General features: G+C 42.6%; 1 protein-coding gene across 1 annotated transcript in view; it reads left to right on the top strand.

The window, feature by feature from the left end:
- dchs1b (dachsous cadherin-related 1b) overlaps positions 1–21,701 on the top strand; it is a 77,004-nt gene extending 55,303 nt beyond the window's left edge. Inside the window, exons 5-29 of the mRNA XM_080508429.1 lie at positions 2,155–2,343; positions 3,792–4,023; positions 4,226–4,462; positions 5,145–6,206; positions 6,364–6,551; positions 6,713–6,809; positions 6,941–7,098; positions 8,966–9,406; positions 9,587–9,882; positions 9,988–10,103; positions 11,892–12,131; positions 12,722–12,847; positions 12,932–13,141; positions 13,288–13,544; positions 13,652–13,858; positions 13,951–14,347; positions 14,448–14,561; positions 14,673–14,884; positions 14,996–15,147; positions 15,693–15,823; positions 15,971–16,257; positions 16,685–16,826; positions 16,980–17,151; positions 17,232–17,641; positions 17,748–21,701. Of these exons, the coding sequence (XP_080364555.1) occupies positions 2,155–2,343; positions 3,792–4,023; positions 4,226–4,462; positions 5,145–6,206; positions 6,364–6,551; positions 6,713–6,809; positions 6,941–7,098; positions 8,966–9,406; positions 9,587–9,882; positions 9,988–10,103; positions 11,892–12,131; positions 12,722–12,847; positions 12,932–13,141; positions 13,288–13,544; positions 13,652–13,858; positions 13,951–14,347; positions 14,448–14,561; positions 14,673–14,884; positions 14,996–15,147; positions 15,693–15,823; positions 15,971–16,257; positions 16,685–16,826; positions 16,980–17,151; positions 17,232–17,641; positions 17,748–19,795 (8,121 nt within the window). The 3' untranslated portion in view covers positions 19,796–21,701. The remainder of the gene's footprint in view (positions 1–2,154; positions 2,344–3,791; positions 4,024–4,225; positions 4,463–5,144; positions 6,207–6,363; positions 6,552–6,712; positions 6,810–6,940; positions 7,099–8,965; positions 9,407–9,586; positions 9,883–9,987; positions 10,104–11,891; positions 12,132–12,721; positions 12,848–12,931; positions 13,142–13,287; positions 13,545–13,651; positions 13,859–13,950; positions 14,348–14,447; positions 14,562–14,672; positions 14,885–14,995; positions 15,148–15,692; positions 15,824–15,970; positions 16,258–16,684; positions 16,827–16,979; positions 17,152–17,231; positions 17,642–17,747) is intronic.
- Positions 21,702–24,788: the final 3,087 nt, after the last annotated feature.

Raw genomic sequence — 24,788 nt, 5'->3', positions numbered from 1 at the left:
GTTTTGAACTTCAACCTTGTGTTTGACTCGCATACTTTTTCCGGCATGAAGAATCATTCAAATTTTACAGCGTGTGAAGAATCAATGTCTTGCTCTTCCCCTTGTTCCCAACTTTTGAACAAGCCTCCATTTGCCCAAATACTCGGTGTTTTCAGTCGATAGCGAAGTATGATTTTCACATATGTCCAGCTGGCCAGAGGCTGGAGGCCTTTCGCAACTCTTTGTTTGGGATAGACGCTTTGTGGTAAAGATAGAGGTGATGATGAAGTCACTCTATAACCAGGTGGGCGGTCATGGGTGTTTAAATCTACTTAATTAGATTAAGTGAGAAGGATGGGGTCATCGAATATGTGTGTGTTGGTGTGTGTGTGAGTTCATGCACAGTCGTCCGGCTCTCATCACCACAGGTGGCTAATCCATCACAGACAGCGAGGAGGACACAGCGAACACCCAGACATGACCACAGATCCCAGAGATAGCGGTAGTCTCAACACTGTACTCTATTGGAAGTCCCAACAATGATCTAAAAGCCCCAGGTGTAAACACTGACCACAGGAAGAGGTACAGTACAACCCCACAAAATCCACAACTGTCTCGCCATAGTAATGCAGGGACTAAAATCCCTGCAGGAGCTGTTGTAATATCACTGTGCTTTAATTTCCTATAGCAGCCACAGTATTACTCTAGGTGGGGGTGTTTCTGTCTGACTAAAGCCAATGGGAAAGTGTAATGATGAAGACATGTGTTGATTGGGTGGAGGAATGGTTGTCGCATAGTGGATGGTCCAATCCTCTGTAGGCTTGAGGGCCAAGGCGAGTTCACATGTATAACTCAGAAATGTTTTGAAATCATTACATAGGTGCAGACAAAATAAATGTTTCTCTCACTTTTGTTTCTCTTCTATATTAACCCATGAAGCATTAAAGCATTAAAATAGAAGCACCTAAATTATATGACATATATGCTTATTTGAGATTTCTTTTCTGTTGTGGGACTGATGAGAATTGTTGAAAATAAACCAGGATTATGCCAATATTTGAAGTATTTTTATTTTATTTTTAGCTATGATGCTAAACATTTTAATAGTATTACCATATTTCACACAAAGTGAAACGTTATGAACATTTTCTGACTTTATATTGTCATGAACTGTGTATAAGCACATCTTTTCTTAGAAAATACACAATAAAGGGATATGTTTTTTGTCACTATTAAAACAACAATCAAGATAGTTAATAATCTTTTATGTTGAATTAGGGGTTGATGTCATCAGGCCTCCTGGATCTTGGCTCTGTTTCAAGACTTCCACATCTGAGCAGGAATGATATTTTTAACAAGCACCATAAATGCCACCAAACAATGTTATGGACCAGTGTAAAACTTCAGTCGGAGGCAGGACCCCAGAGCACGCGGGACATTTCCTTTTTGTGTTTTGCAAGGAAATGTTTGTTCTGTTGAGATTTCTTGGTGTTTTAATGGGTTTTGTCAGCACACAGGATGTGTGTCTGTGGGTTTGTGACGATAGCTGAATGAGGATGTCTGTGTCAGATGTTGGGTAAACAGAGTTGAGAGTCATGTCCAAGGTGTGTTAAAAGAAATAAACACAATTGTTCAACTATGGTGTGTGTGTCAGGTTGTGACTTCTTTAAATGCAATTTTTATCACCACTTGAACTTCTGTGGAAGTCTCCTCTCCTCTCCTCTCCTCTCCTCTCCTCTCCTCTCCTCTCCTCTCCTCTCCTCTCCTCTAATCGGTATCCATGGTTACACCACGGTTAAACACATCCACATAAGATCTACCCCCCCCCTTTTTTTTTTCAACCATATATCTGTGATCTATAAAATCGAATCACTCGCACAGATGCTCGTTTTTATAGTACTCTGGAAATCATAACAAGTAGTGCGATGGTGTGTGATATTTGGACAGGAGCAGATGTATGGGTCTTTGAGGTGACTATATGATGGGGCATTATTGTGATAACAGAAAGGCCCTCAGCTCATATATAACATTCGTGACTTGTGTAGGTTTTTCTTTCATGCCAATTCGAGGGCCTGCTGGGTGCGATGGCGTGATACTTTTTGAAAATCCGTCTGGCTCATGGGCTGTTTGGCACCAGTGGACCGTCAGTCTTAACTCATGTCTGTTTTCCCTTAGGTGTCAGCCACAGATGAGGACCGTGGTTCCTTTGGTGCTATAACCTACATGCTGGGATCAGCCTCTGGAAGCACAGTCCCGACCCACTTTACCATCGACAAAGAGAGTGGCCAGCTTTGCACCAGCACAACTCTGGACAGGGATGATGGACTGGACAAGTTTGACCTGACAGTCACTGCAACAGACGGAGTAAGAACCCATACTGTACCTCCCAAACTGAAGCAGCTGCTATTATCAGTTAATGCATCATCATTGTTTTAGCACAATTAAAGCAGAGACACATATTTTTTAACTTAGCAAGTAGCAAATATAACAGGTTTTCATTATTAAATGTAAGGTTTTGCCTGGTTTAGTCCCATAGCACACTGTATAATGTGTTAATTGTTCATCTTGAAAAGCTCTGGTGGATAGATATTTGTAATTTAAGATTAACCAGACTCTGCTCTATCTTTGTGCAGAGCTAAGATAAGCCAGATGTTTCAGTGGATTCATAAATTTAGACCTATAAGTAGAATTGATCTTCTCATCAAATAGATGCCAACAACAGAGATATAAAATTATTCCTTCGTGCTTTGCACTTTTTTTTCTATCAAAGCAGACTTAATTATAACAGAAACAGACCGTTGAGGGCAATAAAAAAAAAAATCTAAATCAAGTAAAGTAAAAGCAGTACCTCTGAAGCAAGAAGAGGAGTATTTCAAGTGTGTTGCTTCAAGACCAAACACATTGCCCGCTGCTTATGCCATACTCCCACTGATCAAAGCTGCAAGCTAAAGGCAAATTAAAGATGTGTACAGCTGCTCTCAGATAAATCTGATCAAAGTGACATTCAAGAGATGCTTTCAAAAGAGCGGCATCCTGTCCGTTACTGTGTACCTCCAAATATCAAGGGGAACGGCAACAGCATGGCAAAGCAATCAGAGGAAAACAGAAGGGATACAAGAGGGAGAAGGTAAATAAGTAGGAAAACAGATCCATTGAAATGGTCTATTAAACTAACTATTTACTTGAGCATTATTCCATCTAGGCTGAACACGATGTTTTACCTGACCACATTTAGGTACACAGTTTGCTTGAAGATCTTCCCAACAGTCCTATACACATTTAAACTGTCAATTAACTACAATAGATTCACTCAATGATCAAGCAGATTGATTCTCTTGTGTGCAGTCAGGTTATTTAAAGAAACACAAACATTACATACATCGAAATCATTAGGAATCTTTCAATATTACCACTGGAAGTACCTTTCACACATTTCCACATTCCAAACTTGATGTCAGCTGTTTCCTGCTTTCCTAATCTCAACTATTCCTGTGTTTAATGATCTCATAAAACTAAGCCTGCAGATATAGTGTAATGAGATGCAAGCTCTTCCCATCCCTGACAAATGGGCTCGGTGGCTGATTGGTTTCACATTTCAAAGGATCTCCAGCAGAGAAATGTTTCTGCCTCCCTTCACAGCTGCTCATTTTTACAGTGTAACATAAATACAGTGTCACTGGGCTTTCACATGGAAGTTCTGCACTGTCACTTTTCACCAAAGGACAATAAAAACAAGTTAATGTTGCTTGAGAAAAGGTTTGTTTTCATTGAAACAGCTTTTCTAATTATGTTTTGTTTTGTTTTTTTTCCAGGGTGGGTTGAGCTCCGTTGCCCGAGTGAGGGTCACTGTCGTGGATATCAATGACAACCGGCCCACCTTCTACCCAGTTCTGTACACGGCCAGCCTAAGTACCCACAGTGCCCCGGGGACGTCTGTCGTCAAAGTAACAGCCAATGACCCTGATTCTGGAGAGAACGGCAGGGTGACTTACCGCACGGTGCCTGGTGGAGGCTCCACTTTCTTCACCCTCAACAAGGACACAGGTGTGTTTACGTGGAAGTTTGAGACTTGAGATTTGCTCTAATATACACGAGTCTCCTTGAGTTATTTAACCTTCAAATACAGTATTTAGCACAGTGCATTTCAAGGTTTGGTTTGCTTGATAACTGTTTGTTTTGCAATTTTTCTGGGTTACGCAGAATTTGTTCTTCCCCCTCACCTCTTTTTCATTGCCTTTCCTTTTAGGTGTCATTTCTCTTTCACGCTCGCTCCATGGCAAAGCCAACACTGTGATTTCGATGGTGATATCAGCGGAGGATGGCGGTGGTCTGACGGCACCCGTTAACGCCAGAGTGAATGTAAGCGTGGTGGGAGGCTCTGTGGCATCCCCGGTGTTTGAACAGGCGCAGTATTTTTTCACTGTGTCCGAGGACGTTCTGAGGGGGACGGCGGTGGGAATGGTCCGTGCTGCCACAAAGACAGGTGAGGCTTATGTCCCCAGCTTGAACTTACCTCCATCTTGTATGTGTCTTGTTTTTTTTTTTTTCCTGCATCGGTTGAATTTGTTTTATGTCACATACCTATTTTCATCATTCTGACAAGTGCCAGGACAAGAAATGCAGTAATGGGGTAGAGAGTGCACAAATATGCAAACTGTAAGAGATTACACTCCATTAGGAAATCACATCCATCACAAAGCGTGGGTTGTAGTGGCAATTATTTTCACTGCAGCCAGACTTTTGTTTTCCCTCACTGTTAATGATGGAGACGAGGCTTCGGATGGAGCTGTAACGCTGAGTGGGAGTCAGAATGATCGGTGATGCTGCAGACAGATGCCCACTTAAAGTATCTGTCTATGTTACTGTACAGCATTTTAAGTTAAATGGCGACTTTTAAGAAACTTTGAGTGAACCCAGGCCTTTATAAACAAAAGAGCTTAGGTAAACACATCCACGTCTTCTAAAAGTGCATATGGATGTTGTATGGTTTTGTAGCACATTGTATTTTTTACTGCGAAAAGCCTTTATATTGTCGACAGACTTTGCTGATTAACTGATAATAATCTTATCATGCAGGTTCATCACATTTGTTTTGATATATTACAACCCTTATTGCTTTTTACTCATTTGTCTCATGTGTCTTTGTCTCTCTGTCCTCTGCTCAGGTGTCTCGAGAGGCATCTTTTATTCCATTTCTTCTGGAGACCCCGATGGTTACTTCACAGTGGACAGTGCCTCTGGTACCATTCGCACAGCTCTCCCTCTGGACCACGAGACCTGCTCCAGTCTTGATCTGGAGATACAGGCACGCTCAGGCTCTCCTCCAGCATACGGAACCAGCCGGGTTCATATAACCATTTCAGATATCAATGACAATGCCCCAACTTTCCTACCGTCATCATCCGAGTCCCTCCTTTTGCCTGAAATTACCAAAATGGGGACTGTTATCTATCGCATTCAAGCCACGGACAAAGACTCCGGTCACAATGGTCAGCTCAGTTTTGACCTTGTCTCTGCTGGGGTTGCAGGCAGCAGCGGCCAGAGGACATTTGGTGTTGACCGGGGCAGTGGGGAGGTACGTCTGATTGGAAGTCTGTCCTATGAAAGTGTCCCACGCTATGACCTCCAGGTGGTTGCCAAAGATGGCGGAGCGCCTCAGCTTAGCTCCACCTTCACCCTTGTGGTCCACATTCAAGCACAAGATGCCCAAGGCCCCAACTTTGACACTCTCACCTACCGTGTGGAGCTAAGAGAAAACACACCTCTTAACACACGCTTTCTCCAGGTTCGAGCACTAAACAGAGAGGCTTCTGGGAACGATGGGAGCACTTCATCATCCTCCTCCTCCTCCTCCATCTCCTACCGCCTGAGGCCAGATGGGGACGCTGCTGGTTTTGGCATCATGCCGGATAGTGGCTGGCTCTTTGTCCGGAGCTCCCTGGACCGCGAGGTTAAAGACATGTATTTGTTGACCGTCCTTGCCACGTCAGCCCAGGGCGGGGCAGGGAGAACTGGCAGTGCCACCGTAAGGGTGACAGTAACTGATGAAAATGACAATTCCCCAAGGCTGAGTCAAGAGAGGGTGTTCTTGGCTGTTCGAGAAAACCTGCTTGCGGGGACAGGCTTTGGCAGGGTGTCTGCCACCGACAGAGATGCGGGACTAAATGCTCGACTCACCTACAGGCTGCTGCACACTGACAGGCACTTCCAAATCAACTCACAAACAGGTGAAGACAAACACTACAACTTCAGCATAGAATCATAATAGTACACACTTTTTTGATTTGAGTTACTTCATGAGCAGCTTCTCTTTCTCTATTGAATTAACATGGTAATATCTTGCTGACCTGCCATCTATCTTTGTATGCCTATTTTGCTATTCAGGTGAGATCAGCACCCGCCTCGCCCTAGACAGGGAGCAACAGTCCAGCTATCAGGTCGTTGTTGTCGTTCAGGACGGGGGCACACCCCCTCGCAGTGCAACTGGGACCGCTCACATCACTGTTTTGGATGAAAACGACCATGCCCCGAGTTTCACCCATGCAAGGCCCAACAGAGAGCTGCTACTACAGGTGAGAATAAAGTGAAACTAGATCCATCATGTCGTGGGGGAATCAGGCTACATTGAGAAATTGATACCATATGACAAAGAATGCAGGTTTTACTGGTTTGTGCTTGAGATTTTGTCAGTTTCATGAATTGGCTGTAACTTTAACTCACTTATCCATCGAAGGTGATGGAGGGGCTTCCATCTGGCACAGTGGTAGGGACAGTGACAGCTAAAGATCCAGATGAAGGAGAGAATGGCACCATATACTACTCTTTATCAGGTGAGTCATCTAAATCATTACAGGTTTGAATGTTTACAGATGACTCTTGCTTCTGTTGCATAAACCTTCACTTGAACGATAATAACATCTGCCTTTTCTTAACATTGAGCTGTTGATTGCTTTCTCCCAAGGCTCCAGAGCAGAGCGCTTCTCCCTTAACCAGAACAGCGGCGAACTTCGAACCGCTTCCCCTCTGAGATGGGGGGAGAGAGCGGAGTACGCCTTTACTGTTACTGCTGCTGACCATGGCACACCAGGCCTCAGCTCCACCTGCCAGCTGCAAATACAAGTAAACACAACCTCCATGTTGTCATATGCTCATCTATTTAACAGTTGTTGTGTCTTTCAAAGTTTTTCCAATGCATAAGGTGTGTGGAAGCAAAAGCCGGTCCAGGGAACTAACCTGAAACTGTCACTCCGACAGATTACCTCAGTCTTTTTTCGCATTAGTTTCTCTGAGTTATTACCTCAGTCTGTGTACATAGTGAACACTATGACTGTCAAAGGAATTATAAAAATAGGTAAATCCGAGGAGGAAAGCTGAACCTGTGCCTTTATAAACAAAATGATCTATTCCATGTAATGTGGGCTTCCTGATCCTAAGGTTACTGAGGTAACTGAAAACTCTGAGCTGTAGGAGAGAGCTGGTTTGGACTGAGCTTGAACTTTCAGTAGAAGGGTCAATCCTGCATATCAACATGCAGTATCAGAAATTCCTAAGCAGGAAAAAAAGAAAGTCTGCCACTGAGGCATTAAGCCGGGGAAGGGTGGTGGTTTGCTTTGACTGCAGAGCTCTGAGCTCTGTGTTTTTGTATGATGTGTTTTCAGAAAGGAAAAGGATGCTAATTACGGCAGGAGTGCTTGCAGGAGACTCTGCTTGCGTGCTGCCTGTATGACACTGAAATTAGACAGAGGGGAAACAGGCACCTTGGAATCAAATGCTCCCACATGAGATTTGACGAGAGCCAGCTGCGTCAAATCGCACAGAGAGAAAAGGATACACTGCTGTACGGTAGCAGGCACTGATATATACTCTCACGCAGGTACACTTGCTATAACGACACAGTCAAACACTTGCATGAGGTAACATTTCCAGATAATGATTTTGAGATAACATTTCACATCGATGTGGGAAAAATCACAAACGGATGCTGTTATACACTGCAGGTACTAAAGTACACTAGATACCTGGTATAGGAAAAAGCCATAAGAGAAAACACGACTAAGCTGCAGTTAAATTTACTAATCAATGATCATTCCTGATGGTTATCTTAAATTACTGGCATCTAGTTGATTAATAGTTTTAGTAATACTTTTTCTGCCCAATAAGTAAACATTTGCAGCTTGAGCAGACCACAAATGTTCATTTTAATGCATTCAGTCATTGTTTGCTGTAATACTACAATTAAAGACAGATGACAAACCAGAGTTCTTATTATGTTTTATTATTTAATTTGTGGCAGGTACTTTTTGGGCTTTTTAGACTCTTTGAACTGGACATATTTACACGTACAAAGTCAGTCAGACATTCCACTATCCAATTTGCCATTATCATTATTGTACAAAAGAAAATAAACAGGGAAAAAGAAGCAAAAACAAGCAATGTTTAGTGTTAAAAGCAGTCCATGCTATGTGTTCTTGAATGATTTGATGATAAAACCAGACCTTGTTAAAATCTGCTTTGCTGTCTACAGAACGCTTTGATCTGCCCTCAAAACAGGATCGAAGCCTCAGGCAGAACCAAGTGTCAAAGCCCTTCTGGCACATATTTGTTTCCCATGAGACTTTGGCATAGTGAGGTTGCTTGTTGCTCTGCGGTATTTGAACTGGAATTGTTACCCTTTGCCCTATGATCAGATCCTCCTATAATCTGCCGCAGGTCACAAATCCTGATGCTCACATCGAAGTCAGAATGTCAAGATATTTATGGGGAAGGTTGCACACAATGTCTTCATTCAAAATGGAAATGCCTGTGAGGGTTATTATAGTAATGACAATAAACCAGAAACAGACTACAGCCCAAGGCTATGTTTAGGGATGGGTTAGGGGGAGAACCATATAGCTGCATTATCTGCAGAATATCAAACTAAATCAGACCCTGTCTCATACAGTAAAATTTGCCTTTGCCTATTTGACCGTAATTTTCTTTCCCTCAGGTTCTCAGCTCCTCCAGATCTGCTCCCAAGCCCAGCGTCCTCTCCATGACCCTGAACACAGTGGAAGGAGCCACTCCAGGCTCAATCATTGGCTCGGTCCGCCCACCAAACCAACACGAGACTGTGATGCTGGACGGCCAGGTGACATACCTGGTAGTTGGAGGGACTGACCGGGACGGGACCTTCATGGTGGACCGTTTGAAGGGCGACGTGTACCTGGTGCGCGAGCTGGACTACGAGAAGGGCTCGAGTTACATGCTGCAAATCGAGGTGTCCGACTTCTCGCAGGCCTTTCCCAGCAGCCACCTGGTGAAGCTGGATATCAACGTGCAGGACAGCAATGACCATGCCCCTCGGTTCACTGAGGACCCGGTCACCATCGTGATCCCCGAGAACATTGAACCAGGAACGTCAATATACACCTTCCAGGCGGTGGATCAGGTGGGACATTGAAATTATGGACCAATAATTTGGTTAATCAGCAGATTAGAGAGAATATAGAGCCATAAAAATGTTTTAGCTTCATTTTATGTTCGTGAAAAAAAAAAAGTGTTTATAGAGGATTAGGCAAGCATTTAACCCAAGTGTTACTTCATCTTTTCTCGACCTTTATTTCCCCAGGATGGCAGTGGACCCAACAGTGAGCTGCGTTACTCCATCAAGCACTACTGGCCGGACACGCCTGACCTCCTCAGCCTCGACCCGTCCAGTGGAGTCCTGACACTGGGGCACAAGTTAGATCGTGAATCCACGGCGTCGCTCTACATTGTTGTGCGAGCCACAGACCAGGCAGTGGATCATTCTCAGAGACGCTGGGGATCGGTCACCGCTCGCGTGTTTGTTACAGATGAAAATGACAACGCTCCAGTCTTCAGCTCTCCGTCTGCCGTCAGCGTCATGGAGGATCAACCTGTTGGGTGGGTGTCTTCTCTGCAGCTTGCTCGTTGGTAGCTACAGGTGTGTCATGACTTTGAAAAAACAACTTCTGCTTGTGTTTGTTTGTTTTGTGTCTCACTTCGCAGATTTGTGATTTTATATGTGATTGCTCAAGATGAAGATGAAGGCGAAAATGGCAGAGTCTCATACAGAATCCAGGCAGGGAATAGTGCCGGTCGCTTCAGCGTGAATCCCAACACTGGTAAGTGTAATATTACAGTCAGATATATCTATATGAAATTATTGTGTATATATGTCAGGAGAGAGGGAATTACTCAGAATTATTCCATTCATTAGAGTAAAATGATTTTTTTTCCCAGTTTACAATTCATCTTTAAGTGATTTAACACGATAAGACTGCATTGAGGTATTTTTCTGTGGGATACTTATGATTGACAGATAACCAGAATCCCACCCATTGAAGCTGCCTGAAGGAACAAAACTTTCCAGAACATCATAATTACACACTGAAGTGCGGCGCCTCCTGAGTTTCGACTGCTTAAACACTCATAACCCACATAACCTTCTTTAGGAGACCATCTTTCAGTGCCTCACTGCAATGTTTCACTCGAAGTATGCTTTGGCGTTTTCTTGATGGATTTGTTCATGGGAACTGATCTTTATTTGGGCTGGGGATGCGGACAGCCATTGATATCTTAGATACGGTCATGTGTAATCTCTTCATCGCAGGGGCTGGGTGGTGTAGGCGTTCTCTGCTATGGCTGGGAAGGGATTAAAAACCATAAGACAGACATTTTAATGCAACTTCCAGATGGAAGAAAGTCACTTACGTCAGTACTGTCAAGTGTCTGGTGTATGAATGGAGATTAAGTTCAGTTCTGTGTTGTTCCTGAGACTGTGTGGTGTTAAGCTTGGGGTTAATAACGGTTAATAACCCTAACCTCTAATAGTAGATTAGCATGTATTGCAAAGACATTTGCCAAACTGCTTGAAGAATGTTGGGGGTGTCATTAGACTGATTGCCACTTATAAATTATATGTTTATTCTGCCAACTTCATGTTATTCCAGATTACCATTGAGCTACTGCTAGCTTTATGAAACAGCTCATGTTGTCCAACAGTCCTCACATGGCAAAATAATTTAGATACAAATTTAAGGAAGTGGCCATTGTGTGTTTGGATTATTTAATTATTATTAATTTGTTTACAAACAGAAGAGTAGATACCATTGTTATGGCAACACTTTCAATACAAACCCCCCCCCCAAAAAACCTGGCTTATGTTTCTGTACATCAGTAGCACATAATGATAGGGGATTAACAAAACATTTATAGAGTAGTTGATACTAACTTGGAAACAGTAAATAGACAAGAGAGGACTGTGAAAAAGTACAGTGAAGGCTTTACATCTGTCTGTGTTTAGCGGAAATATGAGGAGCAAGCACGACCTCTCAGAAAACACAATGTACATTTGGCACACTGTGGCATTTATAAATTATATGCATCTCTGAGGCACGGCAGCTAAACCTGTGCACTGCTGTGAAATATACAGAGGCACGCACACAAGGACACATGCAAACACACACACACGCACACACACACACACACACACACACACTACACACACACACACACACACACACACACACACACACACACTTGTGTTTTGCTCACTCAGGCTGACCCTTCTTGTAGTTGGGTGATGACAGGGCTGTGGGATGTAAACATAAAAGGTAGTAGTGTAACTGAAGCCAGAGTCTGAGCAGCGGAGGTCTGATTCACAATCCCTATGTGAACTAGAATGATTTACATAAAATACACATTTACACATACCGGATAATGTCTTGCAGATTTAAAGGCAAATAAATAGTGCAGCGCTGGAAAAAGTGCTAAAAGCTAAACTTAAGGACAGTGGTGAAGTGGGTTGTGGGTCATGCTCACTAATTTAGCCTAAAAAAAATACCTTAAAAAAATGATTGTATAAATTACATATGATTTCTCACAAATTTTTATAATTCATGTTTTTACAGGTTCTCTCTCCATTCTTAAAGCCTTAGACCGGGAAGAGCAAGAAGTATTCAATCTGACCATTGTAGCAGAGGATCATGGGATACCTCAGCTCTCCACCTCTCAGGTGCTGTGTGTGCAGGTGATAGATGTGAACGATGAAGCGCCAGTGTTCCAACGAGCAGAGTGTGAGGCCCAGGTGATGGAAAACCGAGGACCTGGAACCACAGTGTTGACAGTAACGGCTACCGACCGCGACCAAGGTTGGTGCAAGTGTTTTGTTTCAAGGTAGAGAATAAAGAGCGTCAATGAGCAGGAAAAGAGAACTGACTGTGGTTCTCACAAGAAACCAGCCAAATGTGGCGAGAGCTTAGAGTAAACACTTTTACTAGTCTTGGTCGTATAGAATCAATTTAACACTTTTAGGAGAGCTGTCCTGCCTCATTTTGATTAAACATTTTTTGGGCTTATTAGGAGGTCAAAATGTCAAAATGTTGGTCAAGATTTACATATGAAAGCACAAATGAAGAAAAATATTCCACATTTCCTGGAAGAATGAATATTTAGGAAACCAAAACAGGGTTGTCAGAAACAATATAAAGCTATAGTTTTAAGTCAAACCAACTATTGTAAGCCCGGCCACGGACACATTCTAATGAAAATGTGTGGTTTTCATCACCATACTGAGCCTCATATTTATGGAGACTTTATTAGAAATTGCTAGTATTGCCGCCTTGTTAAATTCTTTCAATGGCTTTGCTTTATTGAACATTTTTTGGCATGCATTTGCTTTTTTTTTTGTTTTTTTGCTTCTTTTTTTTTAAACTCATGTCTACCCTGTATTTCAACCCAGGTTCTAATGGCCACATTACATATGGAGGTGTGACAGAGGAAGGCTTTGTCATCAACCCTGCGACAGGCACCATCACCACCACAAAGGAACTGGACGCGGAGTTGCAGGATCACTACACACTCACAGGTACACAATATACACCCAGATCTGTATGACCTGTTTGCATGGTATTGAACACGTGATCTTCTTATACTTTCCATCTTTTTCCAGTGTATGCCAGGGATGGTGGGCTGCCTCCAAACTTCGCTAAGACTGTAGTCCGCGTGGAGGTGCAGGATGTGAATGACAACGCTCCAGTCTTTGCGAGAGATTGGTATGGACTTGAAGTGCCGGAGAACCAGGAGCCTGTTGAGCTTTGCTTCCTCAAGGCCACCGATCCTGATTCAGGTCCAGGCGGAGAGTTGGACTACAAAATCACTGGTGAGAATGAACCTTCTGCAGATGACACTGATGTTTCACCAGACAGCCTCAGCAAAGCAATTATTTCAATTTACCACCTGACGGATTATAAGTGTTTGACTAACAATAACAGAAAAATTATGAATGTCATATTTCCTTCTATCTAGCGGGTGATCCTGACAGAGATTTCCAACTCGATGCCAGTACAGGAGCTCTCTCAACCTCACATGGGCTTGACAGGGAAAAGAAAGCAGACTACACGCTGGAGGTGGTGGCCACAGACCGAGGCAGTCCTGCTCTCAGTGCCACTGTCATGGTGAAGGTCAGAGTACTGGACATCAATGATAACAGCCCTGTTTTCAGCAAAAGTACCTACCAGGTGGAGGTGTCTGAGGATGCTGCAGAGGGATCACAAGTTTTAGAAGTAAGAAGAAATAGAAATTAACTTAATGTGAGATTTTTGTTTTTAAAAAGTACGCCTTTTAAAAAAAAACGTTTTACAAATGTCACTTTCTTTTCTGCTTGTTCCAGGTTTCAGCGTCAGACCCTGATGATGAGCTAAATGGGAGAGTTCTGTATTTCCTCAGCCAGGATGCACACGGGGTGTTCATTGTGAATGAGGACACCGGTCGCATCACTACATCAGCCCCCCTGGATCGTGAAAAATCTGATTCGTACAGTTTCCACGTGTTTGCTGTTGACCTTTCACCTGCTGTGCCCAGGAATTCTTCTGCACTGGTATTTCGATGCTCTAAATTCACAACTTTGATGTTAAATCAAGAAAAGTTTATATTTTACTGTTTCTTATATGTATGACTTTTGTTTTACAGGTGAAGGTAATTGTCTTAGACGTCAATGACAATGCTCCTTTCTTCATACAAGATCCACTAGTTGTTGAAGTGTCCAGCAGGAGATCACAGCGGGTCTTAGCCACCATGAAGGCAGAGGACAAGGACTTTGGAGCCAATGGTTCTGTATTTTATCGCTTTGCCACTGCTGTGAAGGGATTCAGTATAAATTCTCTAACTGGGGAAATCCAGGCAACTGAGCCGCTGGGGGATCTGACCCAGGCTCAGAGGACACTAATAGTGGAGGCCATGGACCAAGGCAGCCCGGCTCAGTCTGCACAAGGAGTTGTAGTTATTTATGTGAAAGAGGTGGAGTACAATGGCATTCGCTTCTCCAGGAACGCCCGAGATGTCAGCTTACAGGAGAATGCTGTGAAAGGTTGGATTGCTTTATTATAATTTAAAAGATGGGCACTGTTTCTGATTCACTGCTGTCATAATTAAGGATTTTTTCCCCCTCATTTACATAAAAAATGTAGACACAGCTGTGGCTCAGGCTCAGGCTCAACATCCAGATGGCACACGTAAAGGGATCAACTACAGCCTTTTCAGTGGCAACAGGAAACAGGCATTTAGAATCACCTCTGCAACAGGTGAAACTTGATGGAATATTTATTGAATGTATTGTCATGCAACATGGACCCTTTATAAGTATGTCCAATGCCTCATTTTTACAACCAGATCTCTGTTTGTCTGTGCTGCAGGTGAAATCTGGGTCCAGAGCTCCAGGGGGCTCGACTTTGAAGACTCCCCAAGACTCCGTCTCGTTGTCAAGGCTGAGACTGTGTCCTCTACATCTTTCATGGCTATTAACTTGATCTTGCAGGATGTCAATGACAACCTGCCTCGCTTCCACCTGCAGAATTATGTGGCTTACATGAAAGAAACACAAGGATATGAAATGCCAATCATACAGGTGCCTATAAAAAAAACTGGATCATAACACAAAGTTGCAGGTTGTTGACATGCAGAATGAGTGCTAAATGTATCATCTCTCTCCTTTATTGTTGTTTCTCTCCTCTCTCAGGTGGTTGCTGAGGATGTGGATCAGGGCCAAAATGGTCAGGTGACCTACTCCATTCAATCATCAAGCATGAGTGGCCTGTTCAAGATCGACCCTGTGACAGGAAGCATTACCACAGCAGCCATCATGGACCGCGAGATCTTTACACAGACCAAGTGAGGACAGACCTGTAGTTTAATTAAAACGCCCTACGTGTATGTGTATTTCCAGTATAGGTTGATTCTTCATGTAAAATAATTGTTGCCACAAGGTGCTGTGAAGTGTGAAGTTCATTATATTTACACACAGGTAGACACATATAGAAGAAAGAGCTATATAAATATCCTTACCACATCATGATTCATAATCACTCAGCTAGACTGTGTTTAGATAGCTGGTGAGGAAATTAACAGTCTCCAGAAGATGTAAGCAGCACTGCGAGAAAAAAAAAACTGCATGCCAGATGTATCAAAACTGAAGTTTCAACATCGACAAAAAGATGTCCTCAGCACTGCATCAATTCAACATGTGTTGCACATTCCCTTTGTAACAACATGTGAATTTGTAATCAAATACACAAACAAAACTGAAGTCCATTCATGAAGTATTTTTATGTTGTGTTTCTTTGTTCACAACATTAACAATAAAATGTAACTTGTCCAACCGTTGGCATGATACAAAAGAGGGTTGAGTGACAACATTTTATTGTGTCGATCCACAGGTTAGTTGTGACGGCAACTGATAGAGGAAGTCCACGATTGGCCGGTTCAGCCACACTGACCGTCATCATTGTTGACCAAAATGACAACAGTCCCACCATCCCATTACCAAAGGAACTCCGCATTGCAGAGAGTAAGTATTAAACAATTATTTCAGACTGCTTCTTTGTCTTTGGAACAGCCAAAGACATAAACTAATAGTATTTCTCGTTATCGCCTGTTGATCTCGTTGTGACATGTTGGACACAACCAACCAATGTTGACTTATGTTCTTCCTTAGATACTTCGATTGGCGAAGAGATCACTGTTGTCACAGGAAACGATGTCGACTCCAGTCCCGCCCTTTCCTACTCCTTGCAGCTCGACCCAACATCGATGGGCAAGTTTGGGATTCACCGTTACAGTGGAGGCATTTCCCTCACGGCCCCTCTGGACTTTGAGGAGAAGACATGGTACACCCTGACTGTCAGAGCCACAGACAGTCAGCACCAAACTGAGGCCAACATTACAATACTGGTGGAGGACATCAATGACAATGCACCTTCATTCACGCATGACCTCTATCAGGTAATGATCAACACAATGGAACAGTTTTTCTCCATATATTGTTTGTGATCAGAAAACTTGAAGGACAGCAGCTTTAAAATAATTCAAATGAGTGTTACTGTTTTAATTGTCAATATAAATAGAATTTGCTAATTGGTATACCTGTTTTGTATCCATGTCGGTGCAGATAGAATCCATATTTCATTTATAATGTATTTGTTCCTTAAATGTCTGAATAATCAGTTTCATTTGATTCAGAAAGTATTTTCTCGATGTTGACATTAGAATTGCAGAGTTTTGTAAAGAAGATACTGTATAGTTTGTACTACTTTATCTTGAGTTGGTTGTTTGGTGATGTTACTGCAGTATTTCTGTGATCAGCACCTGCCTTGTATTTATTAAAAATTTTTTTTAACTTATTCTCAAATCCTGTGTTTTTGCATTCTAGATTACTCTGCCTGAGCACACACCAGCAGGAAGTGCAGTTATCACAGTAACAGCTACTGACAGGGACTCGGGTGAAAACGGGCGGATCACGTATAAAGTGATGTCATCAACACAGGATGGTTTCTACATTAACCCTAGCAATGGTAGATTACCTTCATCTTGTTATATTTATGTTCTATGCATCAGTTTTCTAGTTTTAATTTGAAGTGATAGGTTTTTTTTAAAAATTTTAATACATTTTTACTTATGAGGTAACTTTTTATGGCCTAATCCATCTCTTTGCCTTCTGTTTCCAGGAACCCTGTTCATCAGTCACAGAGCTGAGTTTGACCCTGAACGCCCATCAGTCAGTATTGTCATTGAAGCTTGTGATGGAGGCTCCCCTTCCCTCTCCTCGCTTACAACAATCCAGGTCCAAATTGCTGATGTCAATGACAATGCTCCTGTGTTCCATCAGTCAGAATACAGGTCAGTCTAAATGCAGTACATTTTAACGTCTTAGGAGGTATCGTCAACAGCCGTCACTAAACGCTTTGTGTGGTTTGCAGGGCTACTGTTTTTGAGGATGCCATCCCTGGGTCTACAGTCCTGACATTTGAAGCTTTCGACAGCGACCTCTCTCGAGAAAACTGTGGCTTCGACTTTGCTATTGCAAACGGAAATGAAGGGAATGCGTTCCAGATTGAAAGTAGCGTGCGCTTCTTGGAGGGACGAGGCTTTCAAACAGTTGGGACTCTGCTGTTGGCTGAATTGCTAGACTTTGAAACTAAGCCACTTTACAACCTCACTGTGGTGGTGTCGGATCGTGGCGTGCCCCAGAGGAGCTCTAGTGTTGCTGCCGTGATAACCATTGGTGATGTGAATGATAACCCTCCAGTGTTCAGCAGAGCTGAGTATACTGTTTCGCTGAGTGAGGGAGCGGCTGCTGGGACCGAGATTATACGACTCACTGCTACAGGTGGGCAGATGTCTTTTGTTTATGTCTGTATTTTTCACTCAAAAAAAACAAAACAACAACAACTCTGTGTCATAATTATTTACATTTCTAATGTCTTTGTTCACAGACCCAGACTCAACTCCCAATGCTGAGGTCCAATATACTATCAGCTCTGGTGATGAAGTCAATTTATTTACAATGGACCAGTGGACTGGAGCTCTGCGACTTCAGCGTGCGCTCGATCGTGAACACCAACCCACACATATTGTCATTATTCAAGCCACAGATGGACAAGGTCACTTTGCACTAGTTCCCATCATTGTTGAAGTCAAAGATGTGAATGACAACAACCCGTTCTTTCCCGTTGAAGTCTTGACGGCTAGTATCAGAGAAAACCAACCGGCCAATTCTGCTGTAACGGTTCTACATGCAATAGACCATGACACCGGTGTTTTTGGACAGCTGAAGTATTACATGGTGGAGCGACACGGAGCAGGAAGAGAAAGCTTCACTGTGGACCAAAGTTCAGGAGAAATAAGAAGCAAAATGCCATTTGACTTTGAGAAGATCAACTCCTTCGATTTTGTAGCAGTGGCAGTGGATTCAGGAAATAATTCAGCTACTGTGACAGTGCAGGTGTTTGTCACAGGAGAAGATGAATATGATCCACTTTTCACATCCACAGATCTTTCATTTGAAGTCCCAGAGGGAGCTAAGAAAGGCCAAAGCATTGGCCAGGTGGTAGCAAATGATGAGGATGGAGGGGTGGATGGTATTGTTCTGTATTCTCTCACCTCCAACTCTCCATATTTTGATGTAAACAAGACTACCGGTGTCATTTTCCTCAAGTTGGATAGCTCTGGCAGCAGTAGCAGCAGTGGATCAGGCCGCAATAAACGGGACACTAGGATGATGACAGTAGACGTCAAAGTTCACAGCCCTCTTGATTCATCTCGGAGCACTACAGCTCCGGTCTCCATTGATGTCACGAACACTAACTTTGGCCTCGCCACTGACGTCAACGTCCTGCTTATTAGTATAATTGCAGTTTCTCTAGGTTTTATCATATTGCTCGTCGTCCTGGCTGTGGTGGTGTTCCTGGTCAAGTCACGCAGGAGGAAGAAAGGCCAGGATACAGGAAACAGAGCTGTTGCCACAGGAACTGCCTTACAGAAACTAGATGACTGTAAATCAGGAGCAGGAGGAGAAAGGATTTACCACCAGACCTTGCCAGGCTATGCTGGCGATCAAGGTGGGGCTGGAGGCGGTCCCTACACCAGAGGAGGCTCTTTGGATCCCTCTCACTCCAGTGGAAGGGGGTCAGCTGAGGCAGCAGAGGATGATGAGATCAGGATGATAAATGAATACCCCCGTGTTGCATCCATCACCTCATCCATGCAGGAGCACATCTCAGCCAGGGGACCCGACTCTGGCATCCAGCAGGATGCTGACCAGCTCTCGGACATCTCATGTGAGCCTGCAGCTTTGGAGGGCAGCACCTGGTTTAAAGGAAAGAAACTTGGAGGCAGTCTTAGTGGAACCTTGCTCTCTGGCCAGCTCCCTGTCTACAGGGATGAGGGAAGTGGTTACTTGGGTGTCGGCCGTGGCCTCAACATATCTCTCCCTAAGGATTACGCCTTCCCAGAGGATGGCAAACCTTCAGTGGATGGTTCCCTCACAGCTATTGTGGCCAGTGATGAGGAGCTTCGTGGGAGCTATAACTGGGATTACCTCCTCAACTGGTGCCCTCAGTTCCAACCTCTGGCTAATGTTTTCACAGAGATTGCAAGGCTTAAAGATGAAACCGCTCAGCAGAGTCAAAACCCTCGCCAGCCCTTCCAGCCCAAACCCAAAATGGATCCCAAACCTAGAATTGATCCCCCTCCACTAATCACATCAGTGGCCCACCCAGGGGCTATGTCAGTTCCACCAAAAGTCCCTGTGATCGGGCGAACATTCCCCCACTTGGCCTCGCTTCGTAGGTCTCCAATCAGTCATGAGGGATCCATTTCATCAGCAGCAATGTCACCAAGTTTTTCCCCATCTCTTTCCCCATTGGCAGCTCGATCTCCAGCTGTTTCTCCATTTGGAGTCAACCAAGGACCCTCAGCATCCATGATCAGCACCAGGGAGCCTTCGCTGGATCAAAGTCCTGATCACGAAATGAGAATATGATTGAAAATGTCAAAACCTTGTAAGGAAAACCGTTTAGGCAGGCACCCTGAACAAAGTGGGATGGACTATGATTGGGTTTGTTCTTTTGCCTGGAACAAATGAAGTTAGTTTGGAACATCCAATCATGTGATTTGTCTTGGGCACGAAAAACTCAAAATAGACTTTAACCTCTGGTGGTTTAACATTTCGATCAGTAGGACCCTTGATGAGCCACATTACTGGATGCAAAAGACCAAATGGATTATGTGCCTGGTTTGACAGGAGAATCTCACCCATCCATGTCCTCACTGACGCAGGTCTCCATGAACTGATCAGGGCTGAGAGGTAAACAGACATCTTTATGGGAGTGTACGCTTACCGTGCCCTGTAGTCAGAGATCCCTTAGTGTATAGATAGATAAACGTGTTGTTTTCATGTTATACCTCGCTGGCTGGCCAGAGAACTAAGGACCTTGTCCCTCTCTTTGTGTCTGTGGACATTTTTACACTTCAGTATTAAATTCAAGTAATGGCTGCTTTTTAAATGGCCTCTGGACATAAATCCTGTCTGTGAATCTTGTGGACAGACAAACTGTGCATTCATGAAGACACTTGATCCACTGACTTGCCATTGCCTCATGTAGTGGACTATCAATGGAAGTTACTGTTTTGTTTTGTTTTATTTTGTTTTTTCACCTGGCTCAGATGACACTTTCTTTGATTTTATTTTTATATTTTTATATGAAGTTTTGATTTCAGATCCATTATTCCACATTGAGAGGTTATTGTGTTGTGTATTTGCATATATGTATATTTGTATGTATGCAAGTTATGCTATGTACTGTATGTGTCTCCTAGGTTTTTAGAGACTTGTGATGTGAGTGAGAAGGGAGACGTTTGTGTTTTTAGTATTATTTATAAGAAAAGAGGTCCAATTTGACAATAGGAAACGAGGCGGATTTCGCTCCATGCGGTGCTGTTACCTTAGGATAACTTTTTCTTTTTTTTTTTTTGTCAAATTGTTGATCATACCAACTCCAAAACAGCAACTGGATGAAAATCGGTGATCAAACTATAATTCACCTCTGCAGTAGTGCAGCACTCTGCTGTTGTGTGTGCCCTTGAGTGCAACAGCACATGACCGATTTTATTCAGGGACAACTCAATTTGCTGATCACCTCTGTGTCTTTGGAATAAAGTGCTTCCTAAACTCAGTTACATCAGTCATTAACATAAATGCAATTTACTGTAAAGTGCTTAAATCAGCAGGATGGAAAGAACATGCAATGATCGGGCCAAAATAGTCATAGGAAAGTGGTATAACTTGGAGAAATGTAGCGCATGAGCCAGATAAATGAGGCACAAGTCTGAATGCATGAGCCCTGATGAATGTACATGGATTCAGCAACCAGTCCAGTAATGAGGTTCCAGGTTAACTCTGTAATGTGTATTTTCTTTCAGTTATTCATACATCAAGATTGTCAGTGATATGATGAGCTGCTTTAAGGTTCCATATGTTCAATTCAGCTTTCTTTACGCCCATTGTTCAATTTCAATTTCACTATTCAGTTACAATAGCACCAGCCAAAAAGGCTGTAAGAGTGTCTTTGTCATTCTTCCATGTGCATTTATCATCCTGGCTTGTTTTTAATCTTTTGGGGTAAATGTTGTTTTGTTTTTTTTGTAAAATTCCTCTTGTATGAAGATATGGCCTCTACCTACGGTATTTGTTCAACAGGACCCTATAAATTGCCTCATGCAAAGCTGGCACTGTTTTCAGCTCAGAAACTACTCATGCCATGAGCCAAACTCCAGCACAACTTGTTCCTGACTCAGAGTCGTTCTGGCTCCATGCTGGAGGACCTCACTTTGAAATTAATTTTGAGATGACTGCCACTTGACTGATTAGAGGAACAATGGCAGAAAAAAAGGGGTTGTACATGTATTTAAAGCAAATAATAAATTCCTACTGATCTCTTTTGACAAACTGGAGTCGGGCTGTTTTTTCCCCCACAATTCAAGCCAAGACTTCTGCAGAAGAACTGAAAAGGATTGACCATGCTTCAGTGAGATGATGATGTGATTAGAAGTAGAAGATATGTCCACTCATTTTGGAAAAGAAAGGACTCCACTATGCTTTGAGTAGCCAGTGGTATCTCTGTTTGGGATCAAATCTGTATACACATGTTTATCTCCTCATTTATGAAACTAAAAAATACATTCTTATTGAAATTCTAAAATGTCAGAATGTTGGAAATGTTACAACCTAAAGTCGGCATTCAATGGTTTCACAGAAAGCATATGATATTGATCTAGCCGAATGATTGCAAAATGTTTATTTCATATCGAGAATTGACATGTTTGCATAGCTGCTGGGCTTTCCTGCCTGATTTGGTCATCACACAGAGCTGTGCAGTGTCCCCCTGCTTTCCTTTGTACTGAAGGAGCTGGACACGGATTTTGACGAGGTGCAGGAGAAAGGGTCAGTAGACAGGAGCTCTCATAGCGCAGAATTGAAATGCGAGACTTCTGATGATGAATCATAAAAACATTCCCACTTTTGTAGTCTGTTAATTGTGCAATTAACAGGAAGGCTTATACACGGATACATATATACATTCTATATTACACAAGGAACTGTTGCTCATGTGGGAAATGTACAGTATAAACATTACCTAAGCGATTGGCTGGTCTGTAAGAAACAAAAGTCAAAGACAAAGGTTGCAGCTTCGGGTTTGACATCCCCCTCTCCGCACAGCTGTGTTTACAGCTTGCTATCCCAAGACTGCTTTTGCCGCCTGCACCTTTGCGCACCCCACACAACTTCAGATAATTAGAAGTGCACGCACACATCGAGGCTCCTTCACAGTGACACACATGGTCTACAACAATCTACCCAGCTGACATTGGCGCAGCTCCAGCTCCTACAGGCACATACTTGGGAGATTTTTTTTTTTTTTTTTTGGTAGAATCTGGGAGAAATCTGTCCGGAGCAGAAGTCCATCCCCTCGGGAGAACGTCGGCCCAACATGAAAAACTTGGTACAGTATGATGTGTGAGTCTGCATTTTGTTAGGAAGCATGAGACAATTGTGATAACTAGTGAAGCACAATGAAGTACCACACATCCCATTTAGGAAAATGATCATTTTAAACACACTTGAGAGCCTCTTGAAATCATAAAATGAATCAAAATGTTATCCAGTGAAGCATTAGTGAATCAAAATAAATGGGGGAAAAAAGTTCCAGTTATTGCTGGCTCCGTAAAGGCAACAGAAATGTTACACTTTAAATGACTTCACCTCATTTAAGTTTAACGATGTAGAGGATATTCATCAGATGAAAATCGAGAAACTCAACTATGCAGCTATGTTTTATCGCTGTGTCCATTTTCATAGTTGAATACGAATGGAGATGTCATTAATGCAACTCGTTTATCGAGAAAAATATCATTTCCAACGACAGCTTTTGACATGGATTTGTAGTTGTGGGACGAGACGCCCAGAAAAGTGTTTGGAACAGAAGCGAAGGCTTTAGAGAACAGGCACTCGGATAAATCTTCTGCTCTACAAATGTTACTTTCCGAGGCGGCACACTCTATTAAACAGTGTTTTCTCTCCAGCAAGTCGAGGAAATCTGCAGCTGCACTCACTGAGACTAGAGCCTGTAAACATCATATTAGAGTTGGCCCACACTGCAGCAAGACTCCAGGTGGGGGTTTATTCCCCATTCTTTGATCACGAAACTCAGTCAAATGATGAATCAGTCGATGTTCATAAATGCACAACTTCTAAAATGCAAAACATGCACGGTACTGCAAACTATTAGGTATACTACTTTGCAATTCAGAGAAAACCTATTAATGTGGTTCACCATTTGATACAGTGGTCATTAATGTAGGTCAGTGCAGAGAGTGCAAAACGAGAAATAGAAGACCAAGAAGAAACCATCTTTATTGATCATTTTAACATGATGTTTTAGACCCCCCCCCCCCCCCCCCCGAAGATGTTTGAGGTATTATTTTTCAAAGTTTTGTGATTTATGTGTGTATCATTGTTGTGAATGCCAAGAGAAGATTCATATATGTATTCATTTCATGAAAGGAATTTAAAATAATCTGGTCCAATACCTCGCGGTGCACGCACAGTCATGGAATATGTCTACTCGTATAGCTTTTGGAGAGTGTTATCACCATTTTATGTCAGTATTCTCACTCCCACAACAGAGACGGTTGCACAGCATCCCAACAGAGACTTGAAAAGAACTAATGTCTTCCAGGCATCAGTATCAGCTTTTAGCTCATTATACTTTTCATCTAAGGTTTGCCTTTTAATGCTCCAGCAATTCATGATTTACATGCATGATTCACTTTGATTCCATTTTTATTTCCCCTTTTGGTGCCTTATAGTTTAGTCTATGACTCAGATATTCATGATTGTAATAAAATGTGAATGTCAGGAATTTTCTTCAAGACATCTACCTGTTTCCTCAACACATCATACATACATCATGTCCATTGGATTGAGATTTTCTGTAGACCTGAATATAATGCCATAATGCCAACTCTGTTTTATCTCTGAATGACTGAATGAGAGCTCTTTGTATTTTTCATTTAAGCCAGATTATCATTCACAAATTATCCACCCTCATGTGTACCCACATAGAAACTTTCATCTTTTCTTTTTCATAGTCTCTGCAGATATCGTCTTTTAATGGAGCATCCTTCATAGTTCATGGTGTCTTGGAACAGTCCTATTAAGTCTTCTACTTCACATTCAAGCTGTAAAAAAAAAATGCTTTGAGACCCTAGAAAAATGTCACACTAGCTCAGTTTCTCTGTATTTCTTTTTCTTTTTCTTTTTTTTAACTTCACAAGTTTCCTTCCAGAAATGTTCACTTTGGAGCTTGGACTTTTTTTCCATCCTGCTCAGAGTAATTTTCCCACTTCAACAGTTCTTCTGTTATTTCTAGCTTGCATCAAGGAAGCTTTAACTTTGGAACGTGTTACTGAAGTAC

The sequence above is a fragment of the Blennius ocellaris genome, assembly GCF_963422515.1.
Source record: "Blennius ocellaris genome assembly, chromosome: 14".
Taxonomy (NCBI): Eukaryota; Metazoa; Chordata; class Actinopteri; order Blenniiformes; family Blenniidae; genus Blennius; species Blennius ocellaris.
This window is presented reverse-complemented; position numbering and strand designations above follow the sequence as displayed.